Source organism: Mycena indigotica (genome assembly GCF_014461135.1).
Source record: "Mycena indigotica strain 171206Taipei chromosome Unknown Mind.scaff0001, whole genome shotgun sequence".
NCBI classification, from domain to species: Eukaryota; Fungi; Basidiomycota; class Agaricomycetes; order Agaricales; family Mycenaceae; genus Mycena; species Mycena indigotica.
Window position 1 is genome coordinate 2,045,458 of NW_023503000.1, and position 23,492 is coordinate 2,068,949.

Below are 23,492 nucleotides of genomic sequence, written 5' to 3' on the forward strand. Positions count from 1 at the left end.
CAAGACACATTTCTACGTGTAGCGCTTCTCCCCATTGACTACAACGGGCTCTTCATCCTCCCAGGGACTGAAATTCGGCTTGCGGATCCTGGGCAACGAAGCCAACCAAGACGGCAGTGTCCGGTCAGCTGGCTGGGCGTGCACATGAGCGGGTGATGGGGGAATGCTCCCAACATCGCTCAGACTTGGTAGACGCTCCAGACTGGTATTCGTTGATCCGCCCAACGCGCGATAAAGGGCCTCACGCTCTGCAGGCGAAGGCGCAAATGCGCGGAGGAGGGACTGATTTGTGGATGTGGGGGCCATCATATTAGAACCAAGTCCGTTTGGATTCAGCGCGTCAAACATTGTCGTCTTTCGACTCGGCAGACTGAACTCTTTGGCATCGGGATTAAGCCCTTTCTTCGCCTTGTCCTTGGACGAGGTAAACCAGCGACGAGAGGGAGCCTTGTCAGTTGTCGAGTACTGCTCCTCCTTTGCAGAAGTTGGGTCTGAGTGAGTGCGATAGACCGCCATCGAGTTATCATCAGGCATACGGAACTCCCGCTCTCGAATGCCTGGCGATGACTGGAACCGAATTTCGAAGGGGTCATGTTCAACGCTTTGCAACGACGTTGGGGAAGCAGTAAGAGGACCAAAGTGAGGGCTCAATTGACGAGTGTCCTGAGAACGAGCGCGTTGTAAGCTAGCTTCCCTCCAGTCTTTATCGATATAGGCATCGCTGTCAGACTGGAAAGACCTCGACAGTCCGTCTCCACTGTCCAGCGAAGAAATTAGACCAGAGGGAATCAACAGTTGTGTGGTTGGTGACAGGAGGGCCGGTGCCTGGGAGCTATCACCGAAAGGCGAAAAGTTGGTAAAGCTATGTTGATTGAGAAAGCCGTCTTCGAAGAGTGGGTTAGTACGAGTAGCAATGTGAGGTGGATTGTTGAAGTTGGATATGCTGCCCAGTGCCAATTTAGCGGGTCGAGGCGATGTAGGAGGTACACTAGGATCTGAAGATCGCCGAGCGTTGTGGCCAACCAAATCGATGTGCGAGTCGTACAAATTTCTTGAGACCGGATTGAATGGCTGGAACGAACGATCTTGTTTCCTCAACTCCGCTCGCTCTCGCGCCAGCTTCAGTCGATCTTTCTCGCTGGCGAGTCTGTCCTCCAGCTCACGTGCACGAAGGTTCAGAGCGGCAATTACGTCTTCAGTTGTCCTAATCTCCTGCTTTTTGTGTTCCAAAGCGTCCGCGATTTCTTGTTCAGGCTCTGATATTTGTTGAGTTTGAACCAGTGAGGCTTCGTCTTGAGCACGACGTTCCGTTAAAAGATCGATTTCCTTGTCCAAAAACTCCAGCCGTTGCCATGTATCATCCCTTGAGGTCTGAGCAGCTTTCAGTCGTTTATCAGCTTCGCGTTTCACGCTTTCTGCTGCTCGTTTCGAATCATCAAGAGTCTTGGTCCGTGATTTCAGTTCCGACCTCGCGGCATCCTCCTGGCGCTTTCTGTCCCGATAAGAATCAACTTCTCCTTGAAGAGAAGAATGCGAGGCAGACGCGCTGATTTGGAAGTCCGCGAGTTGGTTACGAAGGTCGACAACTGAATTCCGGGATGACGAAATCTGTTGGAGAACTTCGGCAATCCGAGGCGACTGATCGAAGAGCGTTGAAGGCGAACGAGATAGTGCAGGTGAGGCCAATCGATGAGGCTCGTTGACTGACTGAGTTGAGGATTGTAAACGTTCTGTGACCGGTGTGTGTAGAGGGAGAGAAGCTGATTTAGGAAGCGGAGGCGGCGTTGAACTTCGGGCCGGAAGCCGTTGAGAAGACTTGTCGCGGTTCCGAAGTTTGGGAGGGGCTCGAGCAGCAGGCAAGTTCTTAGTTGAGAAGGGAAGCCCTGTGTTGTCGGTTACACCTTCATCGATTGTTTGGTTGGGGACATACCATCGTATTCGTTCAATTTATCAAGCGCCTTGATGCCCATAATGCCTGATGTCCAGCTTTCCTCGTCAGAAGAGCGTGCCACAACGTCCTGATACCAGGCATCTAACACGCCCCCTCTGTACCATTTTCCGAATGCCCCAAGAAACCATGAATCTGTCACGATCGTTGAATCTTTGTCACGACGAGGCAGTCGGTCGGCTCGTGAAGGAATGATGGCAGCGACAGTAAAGACACCAAAGCTATGAAAAACATGCTTTGGAGTGCGCAATGAGACCGTTGCGCGATTGGCAAAATGGAATGGAGAGCCGTGATCGAAAGGAATTGTGGAGGTCGAAGGTCGCCTTTGAGCCTGATCGTCTGAAGTAGCATCGAGACGACTGAGATGGTGCCGAAAAGATTGTTCTGTTAGATATGACCGAAAAGAGTTTTCGGAGGGATTGGTGAGGTAGGCTAGGAAAATGGAGTCAGAGCAAGGTCAACAATGGAACCGGCTTGGCATGGCCAAATCTACGCGCATCAGCGCAGAGATGGTGGACACTCGACCGAGAGGAAAAATCGAGAAAGGAAACACACCAAGAATGAGAACCACTATGCTGCAAACGACGATTCCAAACAAGGAGCGGATGTCGCCTTTCGCATACACGAAGGTTGCCCATTCAGCCAGTGGTTTTCTGAGCGACATAATGCCCAGACTCCCGGCGGAAAGAAGGAGGAGTGACCTCCGGATTGCAGCGAAACCCCAACTCGTGAGCGGTACTGCAAGCTGAGCCTTTTCCGACGGCAGGTTGGCGGACGAAAGCAGAGTCAAAAACCTGTGACAAGAACCCGTCACACTGTTCACACCCACGTTCTATACTTAAACAGAGGCTCTGCTCAGTACATCGGCAACTCTCTGCCAGTCTACTACGCCTGCATTGCCTGGCACCGCATCTAATGATAAAACGAAACCTTCCAGCTTGTTCCGACCGCCCTTGTTACTACCAGAAAGCTTTCTCTCTAACTGTTCATCATCCTCATCCAGTGATTGTGTTTCGTTTAGCTGCGATTCAGATGGTTCGGAGTTTGGAGCTAGAATCACCGTCGGCCCCGAGCTGGTGGGTATTGGTGGCTCTGGCGGTCGCGACACTTTACGATTTATCAGCGGCGGGGAATCTGAAGTCCGTCGTCGCTTTGATATTCTTGGGGTTTGGTCGATGTCCCCACTCTTTCGTGTAAGAATTTTCTGTGGTCTCGGGGCAGACTCGAGTAAAACTTGAGGAGAGGGATTACGTCCTCGAGCCGGTGTCCAGTCTGATTGTGGGGTACGTGGGCTTGAGGAGGATGACGAATGCTGTTTGCTTGGGGTGGGATCCCAACCAGATAGCGGCGACGATGGGGCAGAATTAAATTGCTGCGAAGGGGAAGATGCCGGAAAAACACGCGCGTCTACTGGGAGTGTGTGAGTTAATGACTGCATTGGCATCGGAGATATATAAACCGGGTGAATGAGGTGGAGATTGTGTTTTCGGCGGGGGTGGCAATGTGGATTCCCTCACAAAGTCCAAGGGTGCGGAGATTTGCTCCTGTTTGTGTGGTGAGCAATAAGTTACAGAAGGAATGCTTGTTGTACACTCCAGCGCTTATGGTATTCGGCGAGTAAATCAGGGGCTGCTGAATTCCTGTGGTTCATGAGGATGTTCCTGTAATAAGCATGAGGCGCCTTCCCAGATGATTGGCTTCGGGTCGTACCCTGCTCCTCCATGTTGCCGCAACCCTTGGATCCACTGCTGAATCTTTGCTTCTTGGTATATGTCCTCTGACTCGTCAGCAGTATCGCCATAACTCTCAACAAGCTGGACGGAATCACACTCCAGAGCAAGAAAGCTCTCAGCAGTTAATCCTGCGCCATATTTCTTGGGAATGCGGGTGCATACCACTTTGAAACGTTGGAGAATGACAACAGGAAAGCTGCAAGCGTCCGTTATTCGTCGACCATGTCGCATCTTGTACGCGTTCAAAGCTTCCTTAGTGAGTTTGACGGCGATATAATGTGTCTTGTCGCTGACGAGAGCCCACATAGCAGCATTCTCAGAGCCCAAATCGAAAAACTACACGGTCAAGACGCGACCAACTTTTGAGGAGAGGACACAGACCTTCTTGATTTGACATTTTTCACTCTTGTCTTTGCTCGGTGCAGAAGATAGTTTCGCGCCGTATTCCTCGCCAATTCGAACAAGTAACTCGAATATCCACGCCATGAGGATGAGTTGTTGCTCGCAATTGAGAAAGACGCGTTTGATGGCTCACGTGCCATCCGCTTGGTCCCAGACAAAGGTGTTAAATTCGACTATAGCTGCTACTTAGACTTCTTAGCTCATGAATTATCTGGATAACTAAAGGGAAGCAATTATGATTCTCTTGAGCCCTTCGGCAACCTCCTCTGTGCTAAGCATATTGCCAACGGGAGGACAATGAACGAATAACACCGGGCAGCCCCTGCCCTCTCGTTGGGACTCGGCCAATGAGCAGTAATAAATGAAGTCGCAGAGGTAACGTCCTGCATCATCCGATGTTTGGACACTCTTCCGGTCAGACAGTCAGATGTGCCTTCAGTTCGAAGTTGGGCCACTCACAACTGGCTTTGGTCCTGTTGTAAGCTCTCGCACTAGCTTATCAACATCGATTGAGGTGAAGATTTCATCTGCAAACTCGGCACCATATCGAGGACCGCCAAACCCACGGAGGGTCCCTTTAGTGTTGACAAGTGGGGGTGGTTGTTTGTCATAGTCTGGCAGCGCATAACCCGTTTTGTGAGCGAGTCGTTCAACGTGCAAGTTTCCTGGACCAGCTACTCCAACATGGATGATAAGATCGAAGCCTTCATCGGGCAGTGGGAGAGATATGGGGCTGGTATACTTCTCAGGCAGAACGGGGGGAGCTGAGTGAAGTCCAGGAACAGTGTCGAGCACGGCAGAATAGACAGTGGGGATGTTGAGACTGGTAACGTGAATCGACTTTTGCTTCGGGTTGAGGATGGTATCGTGCAGAGTCTTGACCGCAAGCCATGAAGGGTTTTCTTTAAACGTGCCAAATGGCTGTAGTCGAATGTTAGGAGGCCACACGTAACGGAAGAAGAGAGGCGAACGCCAAAGCCCGTAACAAGAACTCTGCGATGGTAGTCGTACATGGATAAGGTGCCCAGGAATAACAGTAATGATACAAAATAGCCTTTGAAGCGCTACTCTTTCTCAGACTCTGGCTTCTTCTCCACCCCAGGTATCAACTGAGCTTGTTGGGTCAAAGCTGCTCTCAACGCTGCGTTCTCCACTCGCAATTGATCAACAAGTACTCGACACTCCTCCCACCGTCGATTTGCCTCATCCGCTGACGCCAAGGCAGCATCGAGCAATGCCGAACGTGATTCGAGTTGCTTGACATGTCTATTACAAACCAGCATAGTCAGCAATCGTTGGTTCAACAATCCACCGACACACTCACTGATCCCGTCTTTCCCTAAATGCACGCTGGGCCTTGCGATTCTGTTCTGCCCTCTTGGATGTACTCAACACACGACCTGCTGGGGCTGGTGGAGGGTCTGGCTCAATGGGAGTGAAATCTGCGTTATATTGATAGCCAGGAGGAAGTGTGGGTTGAATCGGATGGACTATATGAGGGAGTTCGCCTTCATTCGGTGGAGGAGTCTTGCGCTTTCTGTTGGCGCGTGGCGGGGAAGGTGGGGCTTGCATCTGTCGCCAACATCTTTTAGACAAGACCAGCGCGTTAGGGCATGCAAGGCAAACCTCAACTGGCTGAGTCAGACGATTAGGAAAGCAAGAGGGATGCGTGAGATCGTGTGACATGAAAAGCTTAGATGATCACCGATTAGTCCGTTTCTTCCCGAAATGGACTACTCTGGAACTAATCTACTATCGACCTTTTCTTGCTCGTCTAGCTGCTTCCCTCTCCACCGTCCTCTCTTTCCTAAGGCGTTTTGGTATTCTATAGGCGTATTTTTCGTTACCTTCGTGGACCGCACGCATAGGCGACGGTGATCTTGGCCTCTTTCTTGCCATGACGCTCTGTGCAAAAGCTTGAGCGGCAAATCTAGGTTAAAGTTGAGCGAGCTTATGTTTCATCGGATAGCAACACCTACTCGTCTTCGTCCATCGCATCAACGAATACATCGTTGTCTTCGTCCTCGTCCATTTCGACATTATCGTTGTTGTTGTCCGTCATGTCTACATCGCCTCCAAAGGCACCAGCATCTGCGTGCTCAAATAGACCAGGGAGTGAAAAAGGCGCCGAAAATTCAGTCAAAATTTTCGCCTGGCCGACTTGTTCTGCGCCAGGTGCAATTATTGTTGCCGCACCGGAGCCAACTATCAGGTCATTAGCTCAGTCTGACATTCAAAGAAAAAAGACCAACTAGTTGACGGGATTGAAGATGGGTGGAGAACGGGAGGTTCAGAGAAGTAAGGTATTTTTTGGTGATTCCAGTCGTTGATGATTTGTCTGGCTGTAGCGTTGATGTCTGCAGTGCCGCCCTGTTGTAAAGTTAGTTCGGAGGCTCGTGTACCACTATCAGCGAGATACTTTGAGCAGTCTTCCACTGCTGAGAGCAGTCATGGTCAGAAACTCGATGGTTGATGTAAAATGCGGCAGATTGTAGAGCTTCTCTAGCGTTTCGGCCGGCGTCCGTTGAACAATCTCTTCCACTGCATCTACGTGTCACGATAACGGATAACTAGAGAACAAATGACATACCAACAGCGATGGGGTCCTCGATGTCCTCTACTTTGACCACGTTTCGGAGCAAAATATTCCCAGCTTTCTGCTCCTCGTCGTCGAATACGACGCCAGGAGAATCTATTATACGCATACCCCGTTCTAATTGAACAGATTGCAAGTCTTTGGTATGTCCAGGTTGAGCTGCGACACCACAAACCTGAGAAGCATTGAATGCCATATATAACTCGACGAGTGTGAGTAAATACCTTGCTCCGCTTTAAGCAGTTAATGAGACTACTTTTACCGACATTTGGGTAGCCCACAACTCCTACCGTTATGCTGCCCGCTGAAGGTTTATATGCTTTGAGCAATTTGATCAGAGCGGGAGCGGTTGACGAGGAAATATTGGTGCGCTGATGTTGCGCTGAGGATGGAGCTCTGAAAGGTAGTGTCGGTGTTGAATGGCGGAGATATTTGAGCCATTGTTGCGCGTTAGTAGACGAAATCAGGTCTGAATGTTTAGTGAACCTGATTAAAGCGATATTGAATCCACTCACCGACTTTGTTTAACACAAATACGAGTTTCTTTCCTTCTGCCTCGCGTCGACGAACTTCTTCCTCGACTATTCTGCTGCGACACCCTTCCGGATCGCGAGCATCTAGCACGAGGATCACGATATCACTTTGGTCGATGACTTTGTGCAGAGCTCTAAAATAATGTTTTCGGAGTTGTTCCTTGGTCTTTTCTTGTGGCTCTTCTTCAGGTAGGTTGGCCAAGGTTTCCAGAGTTGGCTCAGATGCCATCACCGAGTCTATATCTACACGGGTTGGAGGAGGCTGAATTGTGTTCAGTAAAAATACCAGGTGGGTGAATTCAGCTACACACTGCTCGAGCCTTTTGTTTTTCTGCATTTCGAACTTTGAGATTGGGTAGTCTAGGAATCCCGGGGTCTTTCTTTAGCTCTGTGGCAGGTCAGAACAGATGATTTGGGTGAGGGAAGCCACCAACTAGTTTTCAGTGGTACTGTGTGTTTCCGGGAAGATTCTGTGATTTCCTTCACGAATGTTGAAGAGAGTTTGGGGAAGCTTACTGGCCGTCATTTGAGTGCAAAGACAAAGAGAGGTTTCTCTGCTGGTGTGACAGTGAGAGCTTTCTGGTTTCGTTAACACCATCTCAATGGGGGCCGACGCCCCAGCTGCCCCGCCAGCAACAAGCAGTGCTGCTCCCTCTCCCATCCGCCAGCGACTTCTTTCTCTTAGGAAGAAGAATAAGGCTTCGGATGCCCAACAGCCAGTCGCACATACCCCAGAAAATTCGGCGAGTACAAGTGGTGAGCTATTGTTGCTCGTTTTTGTGTGGTCTTCAATTGTCTCTTATCCATATTTTTTTTCATAGCGACACTGGCTGTCGAGTCCTCTGGAAGTGGGGAGCCAGGGCAGGTCCCGTCATCGACCCCCCTTCAGGTTCCATCTTCATCAGCACCAGAAGACGGCTCGGTCAATACGAGCAAGGCCACTCTTTTCTACCAACGCAAAGGCAACAAGTCCTCCACTTCACAAGCAGCAGTGTCATCCTCGACTTCCCACACAATTGTTAAACCGCCTTCCCGGCGGTCCCGTTCAAAGCCTTCTCTTCTCGAAAGAGTTTTCAAGCTTGTCCCATGTGTTGGCTTCGATTCAAAAGCCATAGATGATGCCCTTCAACCTCAAATGGTTGAGATGCGCAAGTCGGAAGCGGGCCCTCAAACTGCCACCACTGAGGGTTCCCTTGATGCCGCTGTCTTAGCTCCGCCAACAATTAATATTGAACGGCCTCCTTCAAGAACCGACTCTGAGATAATTGTTCAACCTCCTCCAAGCTCTCACCTCCTCCCAGTAGACGAGACTGACGGTTTGACCTCTGGTGCTGTTCAACCCCCAGGCTCAACCGGCGATGCGATAGCACGAACACATACACGAGACTCCTCTGAAGAGTCAGATGGCACCAGCTTTACTGATGACGATGCCGTCGTTTATGACGAGCAGGCTCATGAGGAAAGATTAATAAGGAATGGTGGAGCGGGGATACCATTGGGTCCGGTATGTGCTCACTACCGTGACCGATATCCGCACTCATTTGTTCGCTTCATTTTAGGACGGCCAACCCAAACCTCTCTTGCCTCCAATTGCCCCCGAGCATATCGGTAGAAAGTGTCTAGTGTTAGACTTGGACGAGACGCTGGTGCACAGTAGTTTCAAGGTAATTAATTGCTTGCTCGCAGCACTATTTGTCTCATTACAAACCTTGGCAGCCGATACCACAACCCGACTTCATAGGTTCGAAAAATACTGATTGTACCGTTAAGCATGTCAAACTAAGTGCTTCTGATAACAGTTCCCGTTGAGATTGAATTCCATTGGCACCACTTCCATGGTCAGTGATTCCCTGTTCCTTTTATAAGCTTATATTCACTCCTTACAGTGCTAAAGCGTCCTGGAGTCGACGACTTTTTGAAAAAAATGGGCGAAATTTACGAAGTAGTCGTATTCACCGCCAGTTTGAGCAAAGTGAACTTCCATGATTGTGTGGTCCCGCTTGTTTACTCAATAAGCCTTTCAGTATGCAGACCCAGTGCTCGATAAACTCGACACACATAAAGCAGTTACCCACAGACTTTTCAGGGAAAGTTGCTTCAGCCACAAGGGTAATTACGTCAAGGTGTGTAGCTTTTTTTCGCAAGTGATGTTTTGGCTTAACGCAAACACCATCCAGGACCTTTCACAACTTGGTCGACCAATTGCGGACACAATAATCCTGGATAACTCACCGGCGTCCTACATTTTCCATGTCAACAATGCGGTTCCAGTTTCCTCGTGGTTCAACGATCCCCACGATGTTGAGCTGACAGACCTGATCCCATTTTTGGCTGATCTCGCCAATGTCCCCGACGTCCGTGGTATCTTGAACCTGGCGTTATAAGCCTCGTCATTTCCTTGACTGCTAGAATACCTAGCCCTCCCCCTTTTTTTCTCACTCGCCTTTGGGTGTCATACCTTGTGCATTACTCATAACCTATACCACACACGCCTCTCGTTGCATCTGGAACTCGATCTCCCTTTGGGAGCATGCGACCTCACTCTCGTTTATTATTCATCATCATTTGTTGGCCATTATTTTCGTCTCGCTCTGCACTCGCAACTTCTTGTCTGTGTAATCTACGTACTTGGCACAATCGGAAATTTGGGATCTCTATCTGCTGACTAAGCAAGAAAACCGTTGTCCACTTCTGTGATGGCAAACAAGAAAACTGCACCAGCGCCGGTTGCAACCACAAATTCCGCTCCGCCAGTCCCTCCAAAAGCTTCCAAGTCGGGTATGCTTTGTTCACATCTCTTATTTCTGCCACCTTATTGACTTTAGGCAACGCCCCATTCGTCAAGTATTACCTCCTTGCCTATAACGTCCTATCGACACTCGGATGGGGCTACGTCCTCGTTCTAACTCTTGTCCATCTCTTTAATCTTGATGGACGAGCTTCTGTGCTTGGAAAGCCGGTTGTCATTGCCGCCCCATCGGCTTTCTCCCGATTCATGTCCTCCATTCCATTCTTCAAGTCTCCTCCCCCTTCCCCTGCGACGATAACCATACAATCCCGTCTGCCCGCTTTCTTGCAGCCCATCTACACCCGCTCGATAACGACTTACACTCGTGTTGGCAACACCGTTGCCGTCGTCCAGACATTCGCGCTTCTGGAGGTTGCCCACGTTTTGCTGGGCTGGGTCCGCAGTCCGTTGCAGACGACGGCAATGCAGGTTGCCAGTCGGCTGTGGATTGTGTGGGGAATTGTGCAGCAGTTTGGCGTGGTGTGTCTTATCGTGTCCTCCTTTTCTTCTTCCTTTCTCAATCAGTCGACAGGCGCGCGCCAATCCGCTCTATACCTCCTGCGTGTTGGCTTGGTCTATAACCGAAGTTGTGCGGTACTCCTTCTATGCCAGCAATTTGCTTGGCCAGGAGCCTCCGGTTCTGCTTTACTTGCGATATACTCTATTCTATGTGCTCTATCCGATCGGCGCTGGCTCTGAGGCTTTCCTCAGCTACGCCACCCTCCCAATACCGTCTGGCGTTCCCAGCGTCCAGTCTTTCCTGGGCTGGTCTGTCGGCGAATATGTCCGTCTCGCTCTCTTTATCACTTGGTGGCCAGGTAAGATCTTTAACCTCTAACCTCTTCTAGCCTCGATACTCATCCAAATGTAGCCCTTTACCAGCTCTACACCTATATGATCAAGCAAAGACGTAAAATATATGGCGCCCAAAAAAAGGTGAAGACGAACTGAGCGTGGAGGGGGTTTGGTCTGTTGTACCGGCGGATTGGTTGTAATTATACCCTGATTCTCACTATTAATCTCACTGCTTACATATTTTCACGAGCTCGAACAAAGATTTCTTTTCATCACAACTTTACACATTTGGGTACAATTCGTGGTCCGTTCAAAATTGGTTTCTGGTGGGTGAGGCTGTCATTTCCATCGTGTCATCGCGAGTATGGCCTCGTTGAAGTCGAGGTTCACGAATAAAAAGCGGGGCGGCCGTGGTAGGGCTGGGTGCCTTGACGTCACGACCGAAAGAGTTCCCCACGTAAACGGGTCCTCCGTCAGGTTTGCCTTCCTGGTCTTGCCAGTGACCATTAGTGCGATTTCGCCAGTGCTGGGTTGACCGACGGCGAAGGCGGACAAAGAGGCAAGTCCCAAGGACTGCAAAGACAACTGCCAGTCCACCAACCACGCCTCCCGCTATCTTGCCCTTGTTGTTTGCCCCATGGTTACCGGTCTCTGTTGGGCGTGGAATTATGGTTGACGACCACGATAGAGTGTATGGTACATCGACAGCAGATTCTGCTGGCCTCGACACCATTGAGACTGGGTGGGCAGAAACATCAGTGTTGCTGGCGATCGGCGCTGAGCTGACTGGATGGGCAGACACTGGGTTCTGAGGGATGGGGACTTGGGTGACAGAGTGGGGGGTCACGGCATTGCTCTGAGCACGGGCAAGAGCAATGAGCGGGAGTAGGAAGTGGATGGGGCGCATGGTCGTTCAGGGAAAGATGCAGCCTAGCCAAGTGAAGTCCTCACGCGATCTATTAGACAAAATGATTGATGAGTGTGACCCAAGATAAGATTCGGACGAGTTGAACTTGCCGCTCTCCCGCTCACCCTCGCGGATTCGTCATGAGCACAATAAACCAGGAGGGTCCTCATAGCATCCGACGGTCTTGACGCGCTGAGTAAAATATATTCACGGTCAGCTTACCTGCTTACGTACGCAAACTTATCACAAGTCCATTCCACTACTTGTCCCTCACCATGTTGCGCATCCTCCTTGTTCTCTCTCTCGCCATTCGTGCCTCTTCATATACCGTTTATTCCGTCAAAGACAGCTATCTTCGCAACGATTTTCTGGACTGGGACTGGTATAGCTCCTCTGATCCTACTCACGGACGCGTAAACTACGTGACCAAGTCGACCGCCATCGCTGAGAATCTGACGGACGGTGAGCTCGCCAGCCACCAGTAATTCCATCTCAAACGACCTTAGCGACCGACACAACTTTTCGAATGCGGGCTGATACCAAGAAAATGCTCAGTCCAAGTGACCCTGGGCGAGACAGCATTCGCATATCTTCCCCAACCGCATACTCGGAGTCTGTATTCATTCTTGACCTCTGGCATATGCCCACCGGATGCGCCACATGGCCAGCGTGGTATGTTTCCAGCAAGGCGACAGAGTACTTGACGACGAATCTTCATAGGTGGTCGGTGTCAAAAGCTGGTCCTTGGCCCCATGGCGAGTTTTCCCTTTGATTTCCTGCGATGGCTGATAGTATGAATGAAGGAGGAGAGCTCGACATTATCGAAGGCGAGTTTTCTGCTTAGGATCCAATATTCATTCTGATCGGCGTTCAGGTGTCAACAACAACACGCAAAATCTGGGCTCGCTGCACACACTTCCCTCTTGTACGATGCCAGAAGACATGTTCAGATACCAGTCAGGGCGAGTTATCTTCGAGCGTGCCTATCGTGGTGTTCTGATCCACTTGTAGAGCGACTGTTTCGACCAACTGCGACGCGTCTGTGAATTACAACCAAGGTTGTGGCGTCGCCTTCCGCAAACCAAACTCGTTCGGTCAGGGCTTCAATTCTAATGGCGGAGGGGTATATGCCGTGCAAAGGGATTCATCTGGAATCAGCATTTGGTTTTGGCCCCGCGACGATGAACATTTGCCCGGAGAGATTTACCACAAGTCGCCAACGGTCAGTCCATACTATTGGGGAGCTCCAGAGGCAGCATTTCCCTTTGGTGAATGCGATTACGACGACCACTTTGATCCACACAACATTGTGTTTGATCTCACGTTCTGCGTAAGTCGCCTTCCAGTTGCATGCTTTGTCTTTGTCGTTGATGACTCAACAGGGCGATTGGGCAGGCAGTGCGTATCCAAAGTCGGGGTGTCCATCTAACTGCGTTGATTGTGAGAGCGCGGCATTTCGTCTGCCTACGAAAGCTTATGAACACAACAGATGTCAACAACAACCCTACCGCATTCACAGAAGCGTATTGGGAAATAGCCTCCTTGACTGTGTATACTCCCGTCCAGTAATGATATCACCTCCTCTTTGCTTTTTTCCGCTTCGAGGGCATCCCAGCCTCGACTTCGTCATCATCTCGATCCCGGTCATCTGCGCCACCTTCTCGTTTGTGTTTCCGGCCGCCTTTCGCGGCCGCCTGGTCTTTCAGCTCGACAGTTGCCAGTCTTGCTGCCTCGTTTACACGCTCCTTTAGGGTGGCAATTTCTTCTGCATCTGTCGCCCAGAGCTCCATTTGCTTGCCTGTCGTTTTCTCTATCCGTTGCACGAGTTCGACGTCGTACTGTGTCACAAGTGTTATTGCTTTGCCCGCGCGGCCAGCTCGGGCCGTTCGTCCGACTCGATGGATGTAGTCCTTGGAGTGTGTCGGAATGTCGAAGTTGATTACAACGTCCACAGAGGGGATGTCCAAGCCTCGGCTTGCGACATCGGTAGCCACAAGCACTTTGCGGCTACCGCTCTTGAATTTTCCCAATGCACCAAGCCGCTGACTTTGGCTGAGTTGGCCATGTAGCGGAACCGCAGAGACCCCGAGTGTCCGTAGCATTATGCATATTCTGAAGCAAGGGTTGAATGGGATTGGATAAGGACAGACAGACAGACATACCGGCCTGCATCGTGGACCGTTCTGGTGAATATTATCATGGAATTTTGGGCGAGAGAGTTGACTAGAGACACCAGATGCGTGTCTTTGTCTTGTAGGGGCATGAAGAGGTAGTATTGGAGAAGTGTTGAGACAGTCTGGTATCTGTTTCCAACAAAAAATTAGATCGTGTCCATAACAAGACCCACTACGCACTTTGAAGACACCTCTACCTTGACAGGATTTGACAGACTGGCGCGTTGGAGCTTTGCAACCTTAGAAGTCATGGTTGCCGAAAATAGATATGTTGTTCGCTCTGTAGGAACGAGCTTTAGAATTTTGTCGATGACGGGTCCGAAGTCCATATCCAGCAGACGATCTGCCTCGTCCATAACCTGTCGAGGGAATCAGCTGGAGAAAAAAAACGAAGAATGCATTGTAGGCGCACCAAAAATTTAATCCCCTTCAGATTAAACCCCTTGGTGTTCTCCAAATGCCACAACAGTCTCCCGGGGGTTGCAACGATGACGTGTGGTCGTTTCGCAAGGGCCACAGACTGTGCAATCGTTTCTACACCACCAACGATGACCGCACATCGGACACCCATAGCAGAGCCCAGTGATTCGAATTGTTGCGATATCTGGAAAGCCAGTTCACGGGTTGGGGCCATTACACAGGCGAAAAGCCCTTTTGGCTCTTCCCATAGTTTTTGCAGTATGGGCAGCGCAAATGCAGCAGTTTTCCCGGACCCAGTTTCAGCGACGCCAATTATGTCTCGGCCTTGGAGCGCATGGGGGAGGGCTTCCACCTGGATCTCAGTCGGCGAAGTGAACTTTATTTGCTCGAGCGCTTCGAGCAAAGGGTCAATTAGACCGAGAGATTTGAAGGAAGAAGACATTTGGCTGCATCACATGTCCGCTAACTACTAGATCTACATGCTACATCGGCCATTTTTTTTTCTTGGTGGTGAGACCAACGCTCAGTTCTTCCTGCGGAAAGAGGAGCCTGGAGACATGTCATTCATTGCGAAGGTGAAGAGCAGCCACAAGAACATACCCTCGGTCAGACGTGCTTTTCCACCGGTTGGTTGGCAGAGAACCGTGGAGCACGAGGAACACAGAACAACAGTATGGGCATGCGAAAACACGGTGGTAATGGCGAAGCAGCCTGGAGAAAATGAGCGCAGGTAGAAAAGGGCCAAGATGCAACAAACCAGGGCACTTCACATCCATAAAGTACGAGTTGGGTGACTGCACGAGTCTTTTGAGCTTGTGTTGACGCTTTTCAAGCTCAGCAGAAGGGTTCAGCAGGTCGACGGCCAAAGTCTAGATCGATTCAGCCTGCTATTTAGACGACATAGAGTGGTAAAGTTCACCATGGTTGTAGTAGCTGATCAAGCGAAGGTGCGGTTCCGCAATCTCTGAATCAAAAAGAATCAAGATCAGTTGCACTAAACTACACACCGTGACGAGTACAAACACGAAGCAAGCAGCTACGGTCCCTCACACTTTGGCTTGAACTTCGATTCAAAAAACGTATTAACCTGGCAGTAAATCAAAGAAAAACGTGACAACAGCCCAACCAGTACTTGAATTCTGAAGAAACACAAAACACGCCCCTCATGCTGTAGCTAGAACGAACCTTCTTGATGAACGCCGCTACTGTTGGCTTCAGGATTTGTAGTCGTGTCAGTTTCAAATCAAAACCAAACAAATGTCTAGTCAGTTGCGCTACACTACGAGTACAAACACAAAGCAAAAACTAGTAGCTACGATATACCCCTCTCATAAATCATTCGTCAAATATTCCTTACAACCCTAAAGCAGATCCCACAGACCGGGCAACCGATGCAGCGCGAGATGGCGCGCCATGGCCTTGTCGCTCCCAAAGCTTGTCTTTGGCTTGAACCTCGATGTTGTCGAATGGCTTAGCCTGGTTGATTTTGATACAGTCGCGAGTGCTTAACACAAGCAGCTCAAAGAAGAAGGATGCGGCAGCACGACGCGAAGCCTAGAGGGAATCAGTCGTCAGTCAGAAACTTGTTTCCCTGCTCACTTTATCAGCCATCTGCCGGAAACTGAGGGTTTTGGCTTCGTCCTCGTCGTCAGCAGGCTTGAGTTCTTTACGGATGATTCCCAGTGCCTTGATGGTATTCTTGCTGTAGCCCTTGCCATCTCCCTCAGCAGTCTCATCCACTGCCTGACTCTGGGTTCTTGTGTCAAACATATAGATGGGGCAGGTCGCGTCTGCATAATTTTCCGCCGTCTCATCGAAAATATCAGGCGCCGGAGTGGACAATCGACTGAGTTCTGACGGAGGGACAGATTTCCCGCGAAGATTGACGTCCAGCTCAGGTATATCAAGTTGGAAGTCGTCCAGAGGAATGCCGTTCTGGTCCCCAAAGTCGAATGTAGCGTCAGGGACCATGCTTCCAGCACGAATTTCACTGCGGCCCGCGATGCTTGGTGCAACACTTCCCGCACGACGAAGTTGTTCAGGTTCATCATCGACTTCATCCAGCCGGGGTCGCTTGCTTGCCGGTTTATCGTTGGCACCCAATTTTCGTTTAGCTGACGGGGTATTGAACGGGTGCATAAATAATTCGGCAAGTTCGGGTGCGAGCCCTGGAGGACCCGCGAAAAAGAAAGACCCGTTGGGGGTCACTTTAGTCGGCAGGAAATGCGCGATAGGATCTTCCCGAATCTCCAACAGTCGCGCTACCAGAGGATCACGAGGTATAAAATGCTGTTCAGCCAGAATGTCGCTGACATCTACCGCGACTGCTGGACCGAGACCGTTATTTCGTCGACCAACTTGAGAACCAGGCCCGCCCGCGAGCTCCGTAACAGAGTCGATAATTTGTTTCTTCTCCTTAGGCTTGCGCTTCCCTTTGGGTGTCTTGTCCGAGGGCAAAGGGATGGGCTCCCCAGGTGGGGGAGTGGGAGGGACGTCAGACAAGGGCGAAGCTAGATAACACAATTTAGCAAAAGATAATGGCCACTGGCAGAACACATACACGCTCGAGAATCCCTTATTTGGTCAGGAGTCTTCTCGCGTTCGTCTCCAAAATTGATGCCGAGGTCCATGTCAGGGAGGTCAATGTTCATCATATCGCCGTCGAAGGGATGCTCTGACGCCGCTCTGCTCTTGGAATGCGTTGAGAATAGGTCAATATCCATGTCGCCGTTACGCATGAATTGGCCATCGAGTGATTCGTCCAAGACAGGAAGGTCACGCCCAACGCCTACACTCCCGTCGACACTCATATTGTCCTCGTTTTCCGGCTTATCGCCCCAGTCAAGTCCCAGGTCGAAGTCTTGAGAGCCGAGCCCATCTGAAGGACCAAGATCGAATGGGTCATCCATACCAAATCCGCTCCCAAACGCATCCGCAGTAGTCCGAAGAGTAATGTCAGCGATGTTCGCTTGGTGCTGGCCATGAGCTGCCAGGGGTCGATCTTCAAAGTTGAACTCGCGGTCCCTAATTCGACTAGTGAGACAAAAACACTTGGTAGGTAGCCCTGTGAAACGCACCAGTTGATGTCTGGAAGCAGCAAGTCAATATCGAGTGCACCCTCTTGCAACGTGATCGCGTTCTTGTTAACTGCAAGTTGGTCTTCAGTCATGTCCACGGCGCCGGGACGGAAAGCCTGGCGAAGAGTGATGAGCAGCAGCAGAGAGTGAAGGGGATTCGAACCATCTTGATTTTGAGAAGCGCCTCATTGCAGTCATCGAGGAGATACCTGGCTTTCCTGCTGTAGATGCGAACAACACCAAGGAGCAGTTGGCCACTGAGACGGAGTGCCATGAGCTCGACCTCTTGGCCAAGTATCTCGCCTTACAACGTAAAGTAAGAGCAGTGTACTTTGGTGCGACCAAACACGTACCAACGGATTGCTCAATGTCGGTTTGGAGAGTTTGCGCTTTGGAGAGCTTTCTTTCCATGTGCGCCGCCAGCCAGACCCTCCCAAGCGGGCCCCTACGCGACAACATCTCTTCTGAGTAGAACTAGCAATGCCATCAGCCAAAAATGTGGAAGAATCGTTATCTGGTCCGTACCATGGTGGTTGGTGTGGTCGAACCGAGAAAGGCGTGACGGCCGTGACCGTGACAGTGGGTGGCATGCAGAAGCTTGCCCGAAATGTTTCCACTCTTCGCGCTCTGCCATGGCAGTTTCCACTCACTGGCGAGGGCCCCGTAATCCAAGGTCAAACGGCAGAGGCGAGATTCAACCTCCGAATGGTCCAGCACGCCGACAGTGCACAATTTCCGCAATGTTTTGCGGTCGCTGCAGAAATGAAAAAAGAGAAAGTTGCTCCTAGCAGGATAACCTACAACACTCTATTGCGTAGTCTTGCCCATGGAGGGCATGCCTCAGCGACTCTTGCTGTTCTCGAAGATATGGTGGCAATGGAAATCAAGCCAGACGTAACTGCGTTTAACTTCATTGTTCATGTGCGCAACTTTTTCTACCTTTTATGGGTTGCTGGTTGCTGAGTCTTCAAACAGGCCCATAGAACACAAGTTTCTCCTTTCTTACATTCCGTACTACGTAGAATGGAGAACATGGAGGTCCCGCCAAACGCGACAACCTACGCACTCCTCATCTCACGCTTTGCCCAAGAACAAAATCTCGAAGTCTGTTTGGCCTATCTCAGGGAAATGCAATCAGCTGGATTAGTCCCTCAACTGGCTACGATCCAGTCAGTCATCATTCTGGCAGCTGAAAAAGGTTGGCCGCGATTGGCCATAGACCTCGCCGAATCATACGAGCGAACGACACGCAAAGTAGAGGACTCCGTCTGGCACGCTTGCCTTCAAGCTTCTGCCTCTCAGCTATATGTGAGTGAAATCAAGTTCCCGACACTGCTTTCTTATATAACTTCCAAGGCTGAAGGTGTCACTAAATGCTGGAATCTCCTTGTCAAAGACCTTGCGGTTTTACCTGATGAGGGTCTTTGCTTATTGGTGTTAAACACGGCTGCCCGTCATGGACTACCCGACCTTGCAACAGATGTCATGCGCATCCTTCAAATTTTGGAGGTGCCATGGGAGGAGGCCCACCTCGCCGCCTTATTCGAAGCTTTGTTTGTAACCAAACGTTATGAAGAATCTTTCGATTCTCTCGCCATCATGCGTCAAAACGACTTGATTCCAACCCTCCAAACCGCCTATCCCATAGTTGCCGCTATTGTTGCTTCACCGCCACTCCTCGACGAGTTGTGGACCGTTATACTCCAGATGAAGGACCAGAACAAATTTGTCGATCCTTCCATTGGTCTTGCCTTACTCCAAGCATCAGTCGCAACCCAACCACTCTCTCGTGCTCTCGGAGACAATGAGAGTCTGATCAAGTTTGGGTTTGAGCCTAGCCTCGAAGCGTTTGCTATTTTGCTCGATGCTTGCATCAGCAGTGGCAATCTGATCTACGGAGAGCTGGTATATCAACAAGCCAAACAGGCAGGAGTAGACAAGGACGCAGCGTCACTGGAACGTATGATTGCTCTTCATCTCTCCAGGAACAAGTTTGACGGAGCGTTTCGCTATCTCGACCTAATGGAGATCAATGACTCGATACCGAGCAAACATATTTGTGAAGTATTGGCTCTGACAGCAGCAGATGCCCACGACCCCCGTTACCTGCTGGCCATCGACGCGATGAAGAGGGCCCAATACCCCATAGAGCAGACATTCTTGGACAAATGTTTGGAACAGTACAGGAGAAGGCAACCGGCTCAGGTATCGAAGGAGGCAGGACTTGACCCCGTGGCAAAAAAGTTCATCGAAACGGGAGGTTTGTAATACTCTGTAAACAATCGAGTCATTCACCATGCTGCCTTCTGAACAAACGTTCACCTCATTCACTCGCGAGCAAGCCGCGGCATACGTTGTCGGCCGTGGCGGTTCATACCCCCCAGAGCTCTATAGCGCGATTCTCGAATACCACCAGGGAGAACGAAACGTGTTGCTCGACGTTGGATGCGGGCCGGGTAAAGTTGTGTTTGATCTCTTGCCCTTTTTCGAGACGGCAGTGGGGACCGATTTGAGCAAAGAAATGATTGAGCAGGCTACACATGACGCTCAAGGGACCAGAGCAAGATTCGAGGTGTGCCAGGCAGAAAAGTGCGGCGATGTGGTAGAAGCGGGGACTGTCGACCTGATCACTGTGGCAATGGCGGCTCACTGGTTTCATATGCCTGCGTTTTACGCCTCTGCTGCCAATGCTCTACGGCCAGGAGGAACTCTAGCCATCTGGACATGCAGTTCCTATTATTGTAACCCCAACGCCCCTCATGCTGAAGAGATACAGCAAATACTGTCTGACCTCGAAGACAACAGTCTTGGCTCATTTATGGAGCCTGGCAACATCATTTCACGCAACGCCTACGACACTCTGGCTAAACCTTGGGACAGCAAAGTAGCAGAGTTCACGCGGGAGACGTTTGTGCGCAAGGACTGGGACAGGAACGGGGTGCCATCAAATGGCCGAGTTTGATAAGCGAGAAGGAGATGACGCTGGCGGAATTGGCGGCGGGTTTCGGGTCCGCAAGTGCAGTCATTCGATGGCGGGCAGCGAATAAAGGCCAGATTGACGTGGTCCATGTAGCTATGGAGAAGCTGAGAGCGGTGTTGGGGAAAGAGACGGTTATCCGAGCGGGACCGAGTGTACATCTACTCTTATTCAGAGCTTGACGTGTTCTAGTAATCCCAACTCTTGACTTGGCCTAGTACTACCACCAGCTATGGACGGCTCCATTCCGCTCTCGTTCCCTGCGATTCTGAGAAACCCTGGCTACTCTTACCTAGCCGAATCAGGAGCGCCCCAAGCTATCGTCGCTCCCAAGAAGATCAAGTCGACCAGACGAGTAGATAATGAAGGGAAACGGTGGATAAGGCGGAAAGAGAATGGTCGACAATCCCCAGCGACATTGTCTGCCCACTGACCTGTTTACTATAGCTCGTTTCACTGGGAACACGCATATCGTACAGCCCAGCAGACTGGACTTGCTAGCTCCGACTGGCCAGCCTCCTCGACCAACTTTCCCCTCACCACTCCCCCGTCACCTGTCCCGCGAAAACAAGATTCCCAGTGCCGTCCTTCCCCACCGCGACGCCTCTGCCGATTGTGGGCGCTACTCACTCAGTCTCAAGGGCATGCGCCGTAGTCTCCGGGGAATGAGCTTCCGGTCTCAGGTGTGTTGGCCGTTACTTAGGTAATTTGCGTTCTATAGCCCACCCACTTCGCAGTCGTTGGTCCGCGATATCGAAACGGAAATTGTAGGCTGGATTGCAGCAGGCGGCAGCATCGTCTTTGCCGACGTCAAGAACACCATCGAAACTCCGATTGGCAGTACGGGGATCATCGAGGTGTCTCGCACCCCACTCCAGCTCGTCTGGAAAGCGTCTGAAGACCCATTTGTTCGCTATGTGGTCCATTGCACCGCGCGGTACCACAAAGTTGTCAGCTACAGTCTGTCATCTTCCCCTCAAAATGATTCCCACATTCATACTCCTCAGGCAAAGAGGTATCAGGCGAGCGGCTGACATATCTCCTCCGCCCCAACGTTGCTATGCCTGAATTCCGGGCCAACACGGGCATCGACACGCCACCAGCGACAGACCTGGACCTTTCTTCCCAACTCGACTCAGAGTCTGATATGGCCAGTGAACGGGACACCCGGTCCGAAATTGACGATGTGGACCAAATGTCGACAATTCAAGAAGACGGTGCAGCTGCCACAGACGATGAATGGTCGGTTGTAGGCGAAGACATGACGCAGAGCATCGAATCACTCGACCCAGACGCCACTTTTGTCGTTGAGCGCCAGTTTGAGGCAATGTCACTTCGTTCTCGGGCCACACTTCCCCATATCCGCTCAGCATCGTCTCCTTCCCGTTCCCCAATCAGACCCCCACCACAACGGCGCCGACTCGCTCTCCCAGCCACGCCTGTGTCGTTCTACGACTTTTTGTTTTCGTGTTAAAATACAGATTAAGTCATACATTATTATGTAATGGACACAATCCTGAACAAAACCATAGGTATTAACATTTTAGCAACGTCACATGCTTTCCCAAACGGGTAATGGGATCACATGGTCCCGCCGCCCGCCCATCACGCAATGAGTGACTACTGAGTCACACTTGAGTTTTCTTCCTTTTACCCTCATCCTGCCACCCTTCCGCATCGCTAGGCCCACGAATCACCCCTGGTCCCCGGACTCAAACAAGAGCCGCCACCCAACCTCTGCAACGCTCGGCGGCGGAGTCGGCGCTCGATCTCCGGACCGCCGGTGACTCTTGGGCGGGGGTGGCATAGCCCATCGCGCGCCCCGTGTGCAACGTAGGAGTCCGCAAGCAGGGGCCGGCCAGGGGAAGGGAGGCCGAGTCAGAGGCCGGCGGCGAGGGGAAGGCGGAACTGGAGCGTGTCAGCGGGCGCTGGGAAGAAGAGCGGGACCGAGAGTGGATGGTTGATGGTGGCGAGCAGAGCCTGCCCGGCGCTCGCGGTGTGGCCGAGCGAGTGGTTGTCGGCCGTTGAGCTGCACTGAGTCTGAAGTCAAGCCCACCTGTAGTTGGAATATGTAAACCAAGCTGATAATAAATATTTACAATCAACTTGCTATTGACTTGCTACAATGATACAACAATGATATGCCACCGTGTTAAGCGCATCAATCCCGACATGAGGCGGCATCACGTGCATTAATTTCCTTTTTGGATGCTGTGCATCCGCGTGACGTTGCTGCCCACCCTTCACTTGTTACAGTCATTGACCCCGTTCAAGTCCCTGTGGCAGCTCTTCATGAAGTCGATACTCGTCCAGCAATCATCGAAATATCATGCAAGTAGAATCCTTCACTTGGTGCTTCTTCTTACTAGATGAGCTTTTAGACGGTGCCGACACGTTCATGGGTGGCCTTCAAAACGCCTTGCTCCTGGCTGTCACACCGGCCATCAATCAGGCAATTGCCGACATCCCGAACGCAGTTGCTGTGGCTTTGAATGCAGCCGACATTCCGGGGCAGGTTGCTGTGGCTTTGAATGCAGCCGACATTCCGGGGCAGGTTGCTGCGGCAATTCAAGCAGCAGACATAGACGGGCAAGTGGCGGCCAGCATTGCGGCGGCAAATATTGGACAGATGGTCAACGATGCTGTCACCAACGCGATGGTCCTTCCCCTGGCTCACCTGGACGCGCATTTTGAGAATCTTCAGGCGAGAGGCATAAACAAACAGCTCACGCTGCTTGATGAACCATGTCGTGTCCCTGCTAAAACTGTCAGTGAAGCAACATGTTTTCTGGTGGTGGTCTGGTCTGATGTTGGTTTTTGAAATCTAGGTCGCAGGATCCGGCTTCGATCTGGTTCGCCAGATCCAGCCGGCCGGCACTGCGGGCCGTACCGGCAACTGTTACTGCAATTGGTGCCAAAAGCGGCTTGCTCACGAATGCTCACAAAGCAACCATTCTCTCCCTTTCGCATCACCAGATCATGACGTTGGTCGAATTCTACAACGAAACGATGGGCATTGAACGTTACCATAATATCGGGGAGCGACAGCTGAAAGTCTATCAATGGCTCCAAAACCCTTAGTTTACTTCATCCTATTTCGTGTAATTGTTGTAGTTGCAGACCCTGTAAAAAGCATCAAGTA

General features: G+C 51.0%; 11 protein-coding genes across 11 annotated transcripts; 4 read left to right on the forward strand and 7 right to left on the reverse strand.

Annotated features, from left to right (window-relative positions):
• Positions 1-12: 12 nt before the first annotated feature.
• Positions 13-4,182, reverse strand: MIND_00052300 (Proteophosphoglycan ppg4; the record flags this gene model as incomplete). Its single annotated transcript, XM_037357490.1, has 8 exons — positions 4,063-4,182; positions 3,659-4,017; positions 3,540-3,609; positions 3,408-3,492; positions 2,932-3,358; positions 2,504-2,742; positions 1,931-2,380; positions 13-1,883 (listed from the first exon to the last, which is right to left on the reverse strand). Exons 1-8 carry the CDS (start codon positions 4,165-4,167, stop codon positions 13-15), a joined length of 3,606 nt encoding a protein of 1,201 aa, XP_037225400.1. The 5' UTR covers positions 4,168-4,182.
• A 120-nt stretch (positions 4,183-4,302) lies between these two features.
• MIND_00052400 (Proteophosphoglycan ppg4) lies at positions 4,303-5,105 on the reverse strand (the record flags this gene model as incomplete). Its single annotated transcript, XM_037357491.1, has 3 exons — positions 5,055-5,105; positions 4,543-5,004; positions 4,303-4,491 (listed from the first exon to the last, which is right to left on the reverse strand). The coding sequence occupies exons 1-3, from the start codon at positions 5,094-5,096 to the stop codon at positions 4,303-4,305; spliced, it is 693 nt and encodes a 230-aa protein (XP_037225401.1). The 5' UTR covers positions 5,097-5,105.
• A 42-nt stretch (positions 5,106-5,147) lies between these two features.
• MIND_00052500 (Proteophosphoglycan ppg4) lies at positions 5,148-7,759 on the reverse strand (the record flags this gene model as incomplete). Its single annotated transcript, XM_037357492.1, has 12 exons — positions 7,729-7,759; positions 7,647-7,682; positions 7,524-7,600; positions 7,195-7,474; positions 6,904-7,148; positions 6,674-6,854; positions 6,503-6,630; positions 6,336-6,453; positions 6,063-6,288; positions 5,931-6,013; positions 5,408-5,714; positions 5,148-5,349 (listed from the first exon to the last, which is right to left on the reverse strand). The coding sequence occupies exons 1-12, from the start codon at positions 7,736-7,738 to the stop codon at positions 5,148-5,150; spliced, it is 1,893 nt and encodes a 630-aa protein (XP_037225402.1). The 5' UTR covers positions 7,739-7,759.
• Positions 7,760-7,814: 55 nt separating this feature from the next.
• MIND_00052600 (FCP1-like proteiny domain-containing protein) lies at positions 7,815-9,596 on the forward strand (the record flags this gene model as incomplete). The annotated part of the gene is made up of 8 exons (XM_037357493.1): positions 7,815-7,968; positions 8,034-8,716; positions 8,772-8,876; positions 8,929-8,953; positions 9,012-9,050; positions 9,099-9,184; positions 9,237-9,335; positions 9,390-9,596. The coding sequence occupies 8 exons, from the start codon at positions 7,815-7,817 to the stop codon at positions 9,594-9,596; spliced, it is 1,398 nt and encodes a 465-aa protein (XP_037225403.1).
• Positions 9,597-9,893: 297 nt separating this feature from the next.
• Positions 9,894-10,951, forward strand: MIND_00052700 (FCP1-like proteiny domain-containing protein; the record flags this gene model as incomplete). The annotated part of the gene is made up of 4 exons (XM_037357494.1): positions 9,894-9,990; positions 10,038-10,480; positions 10,533-10,818; positions 10,872-10,951. Exons 1-4 carry the CDS (start codon positions 9,909-9,911, stop codon positions 10,949-10,951), a joined length of 891 nt encoding a protein of 296 aa, XP_037225404.1. The 5' UTR covers positions 9,894-9,908.
• A 154-nt stretch (positions 10,952-11,105) lies between these two features.
• Positions 11,106-11,702, reverse strand: MIND_00052800 (uncharacterized protein; the record flags this gene model as incomplete). The annotated part of the gene is made up of 1 exon (XM_037357495.1): positions 11,106-11,702. The coding sequence occupies one exon, from the start codon at positions 11,700-11,702 to the stop codon at positions 11,106-11,108; it is 597 nt and encodes a 198-aa protein (XP_037225405.1).
• A 275-nt stretch (positions 11,703-11,977) lies between these two features.
• MIND_00052900 (GH16 domain-containing protein) lies at positions 11,978-13,271 on the forward strand (the record flags this gene model as incomplete). Its single annotated transcript, XM_037357496.1, has 3 exons — positions 11,978-12,164; positions 12,209-12,374; positions 12,714-13,271. Coding segments are annotated over 3 exons (354 nt in total). The 3' UTR covers positions 12,715-13,271.
• Positions 13,272-13,276: 5 nt separating this feature from the next.
• Positions 13,277-14,738, reverse strand: MIND_00053000 (ATP-dependent rRNA helicase; the record flags this gene model as incomplete). Its single annotated transcript, XM_037357497.1, has 4 exons — positions 13,277-13,814; positions 13,865-14,005; positions 14,057-14,235; positions 14,289-14,738. The coding sequence occupies 4 exons, from the start codon at positions 14,736-14,738 to the stop codon at positions 13,277-13,279; spliced, it is 1,308 nt and encodes a 435-aa protein (XP_037225407.1).
• Positions 14,739-14,819: 81 nt separating this feature from the next.
• MIND_00053100 (40S ribosomal protein S27) lies at positions 14,820-15,218 on the reverse strand (the record flags this gene model as incomplete). Its single annotated transcript, XM_037357498.1, has 3 exons — positions 14,820-15,007; positions 15,054-15,165; positions 15,216-15,218. 3 exons carry the CDS (start codon positions 15,216-15,218, stop codon positions 14,820-14,822), a joined length of 303 nt encoding a protein of 100 aa, XP_037225408.1.
• Positions 15,219-15,649: 431 nt separating this feature from the next.
• Positions 15,650-17,913, reverse strand: MIND_00053200 (RAD21 protein; the record flags this gene model as incomplete). The annotated part of the gene is made up of 7 exons (XM_037357499.1): positions 17,899-17,913; positions 17,727-17,847; positions 17,537-17,676; positions 17,374-17,489; positions 16,857-17,320; positions 15,896-16,806; positions 15,650-15,850 (listed from the first exon to the last, which is right to left on the reverse strand). Exons 1-7 carry the CDS (start codon positions 17,899-17,901, stop codon positions 15,650-15,652), a joined length of 1,956 nt encoding a protein of 651 aa, XP_037225409.1. The 5' UTR covers positions 17,902-17,913.
• A 48-nt stretch (positions 17,914-17,961) lies between these two features.
• MIND_00053300 (Methyltransf-25 domain-containing protein) lies at positions 17,962-19,641 on the forward strand (the record flags this gene model as incomplete). The annotated part of the gene is made up of 3 exons (XM_037357500.1): positions 17,962-18,294; positions 18,349-18,681; positions 18,730-19,641. The coding sequence occupies 3 exons, from the start codon at positions 17,962-17,964 to the stop codon at positions 19,639-19,641; spliced, it is 1,578 nt and encodes a 525-aa protein (XP_037225410.1).
• Between the last annotated feature and the right edge of the window lie 3,851 nt (positions 19,642-23,492).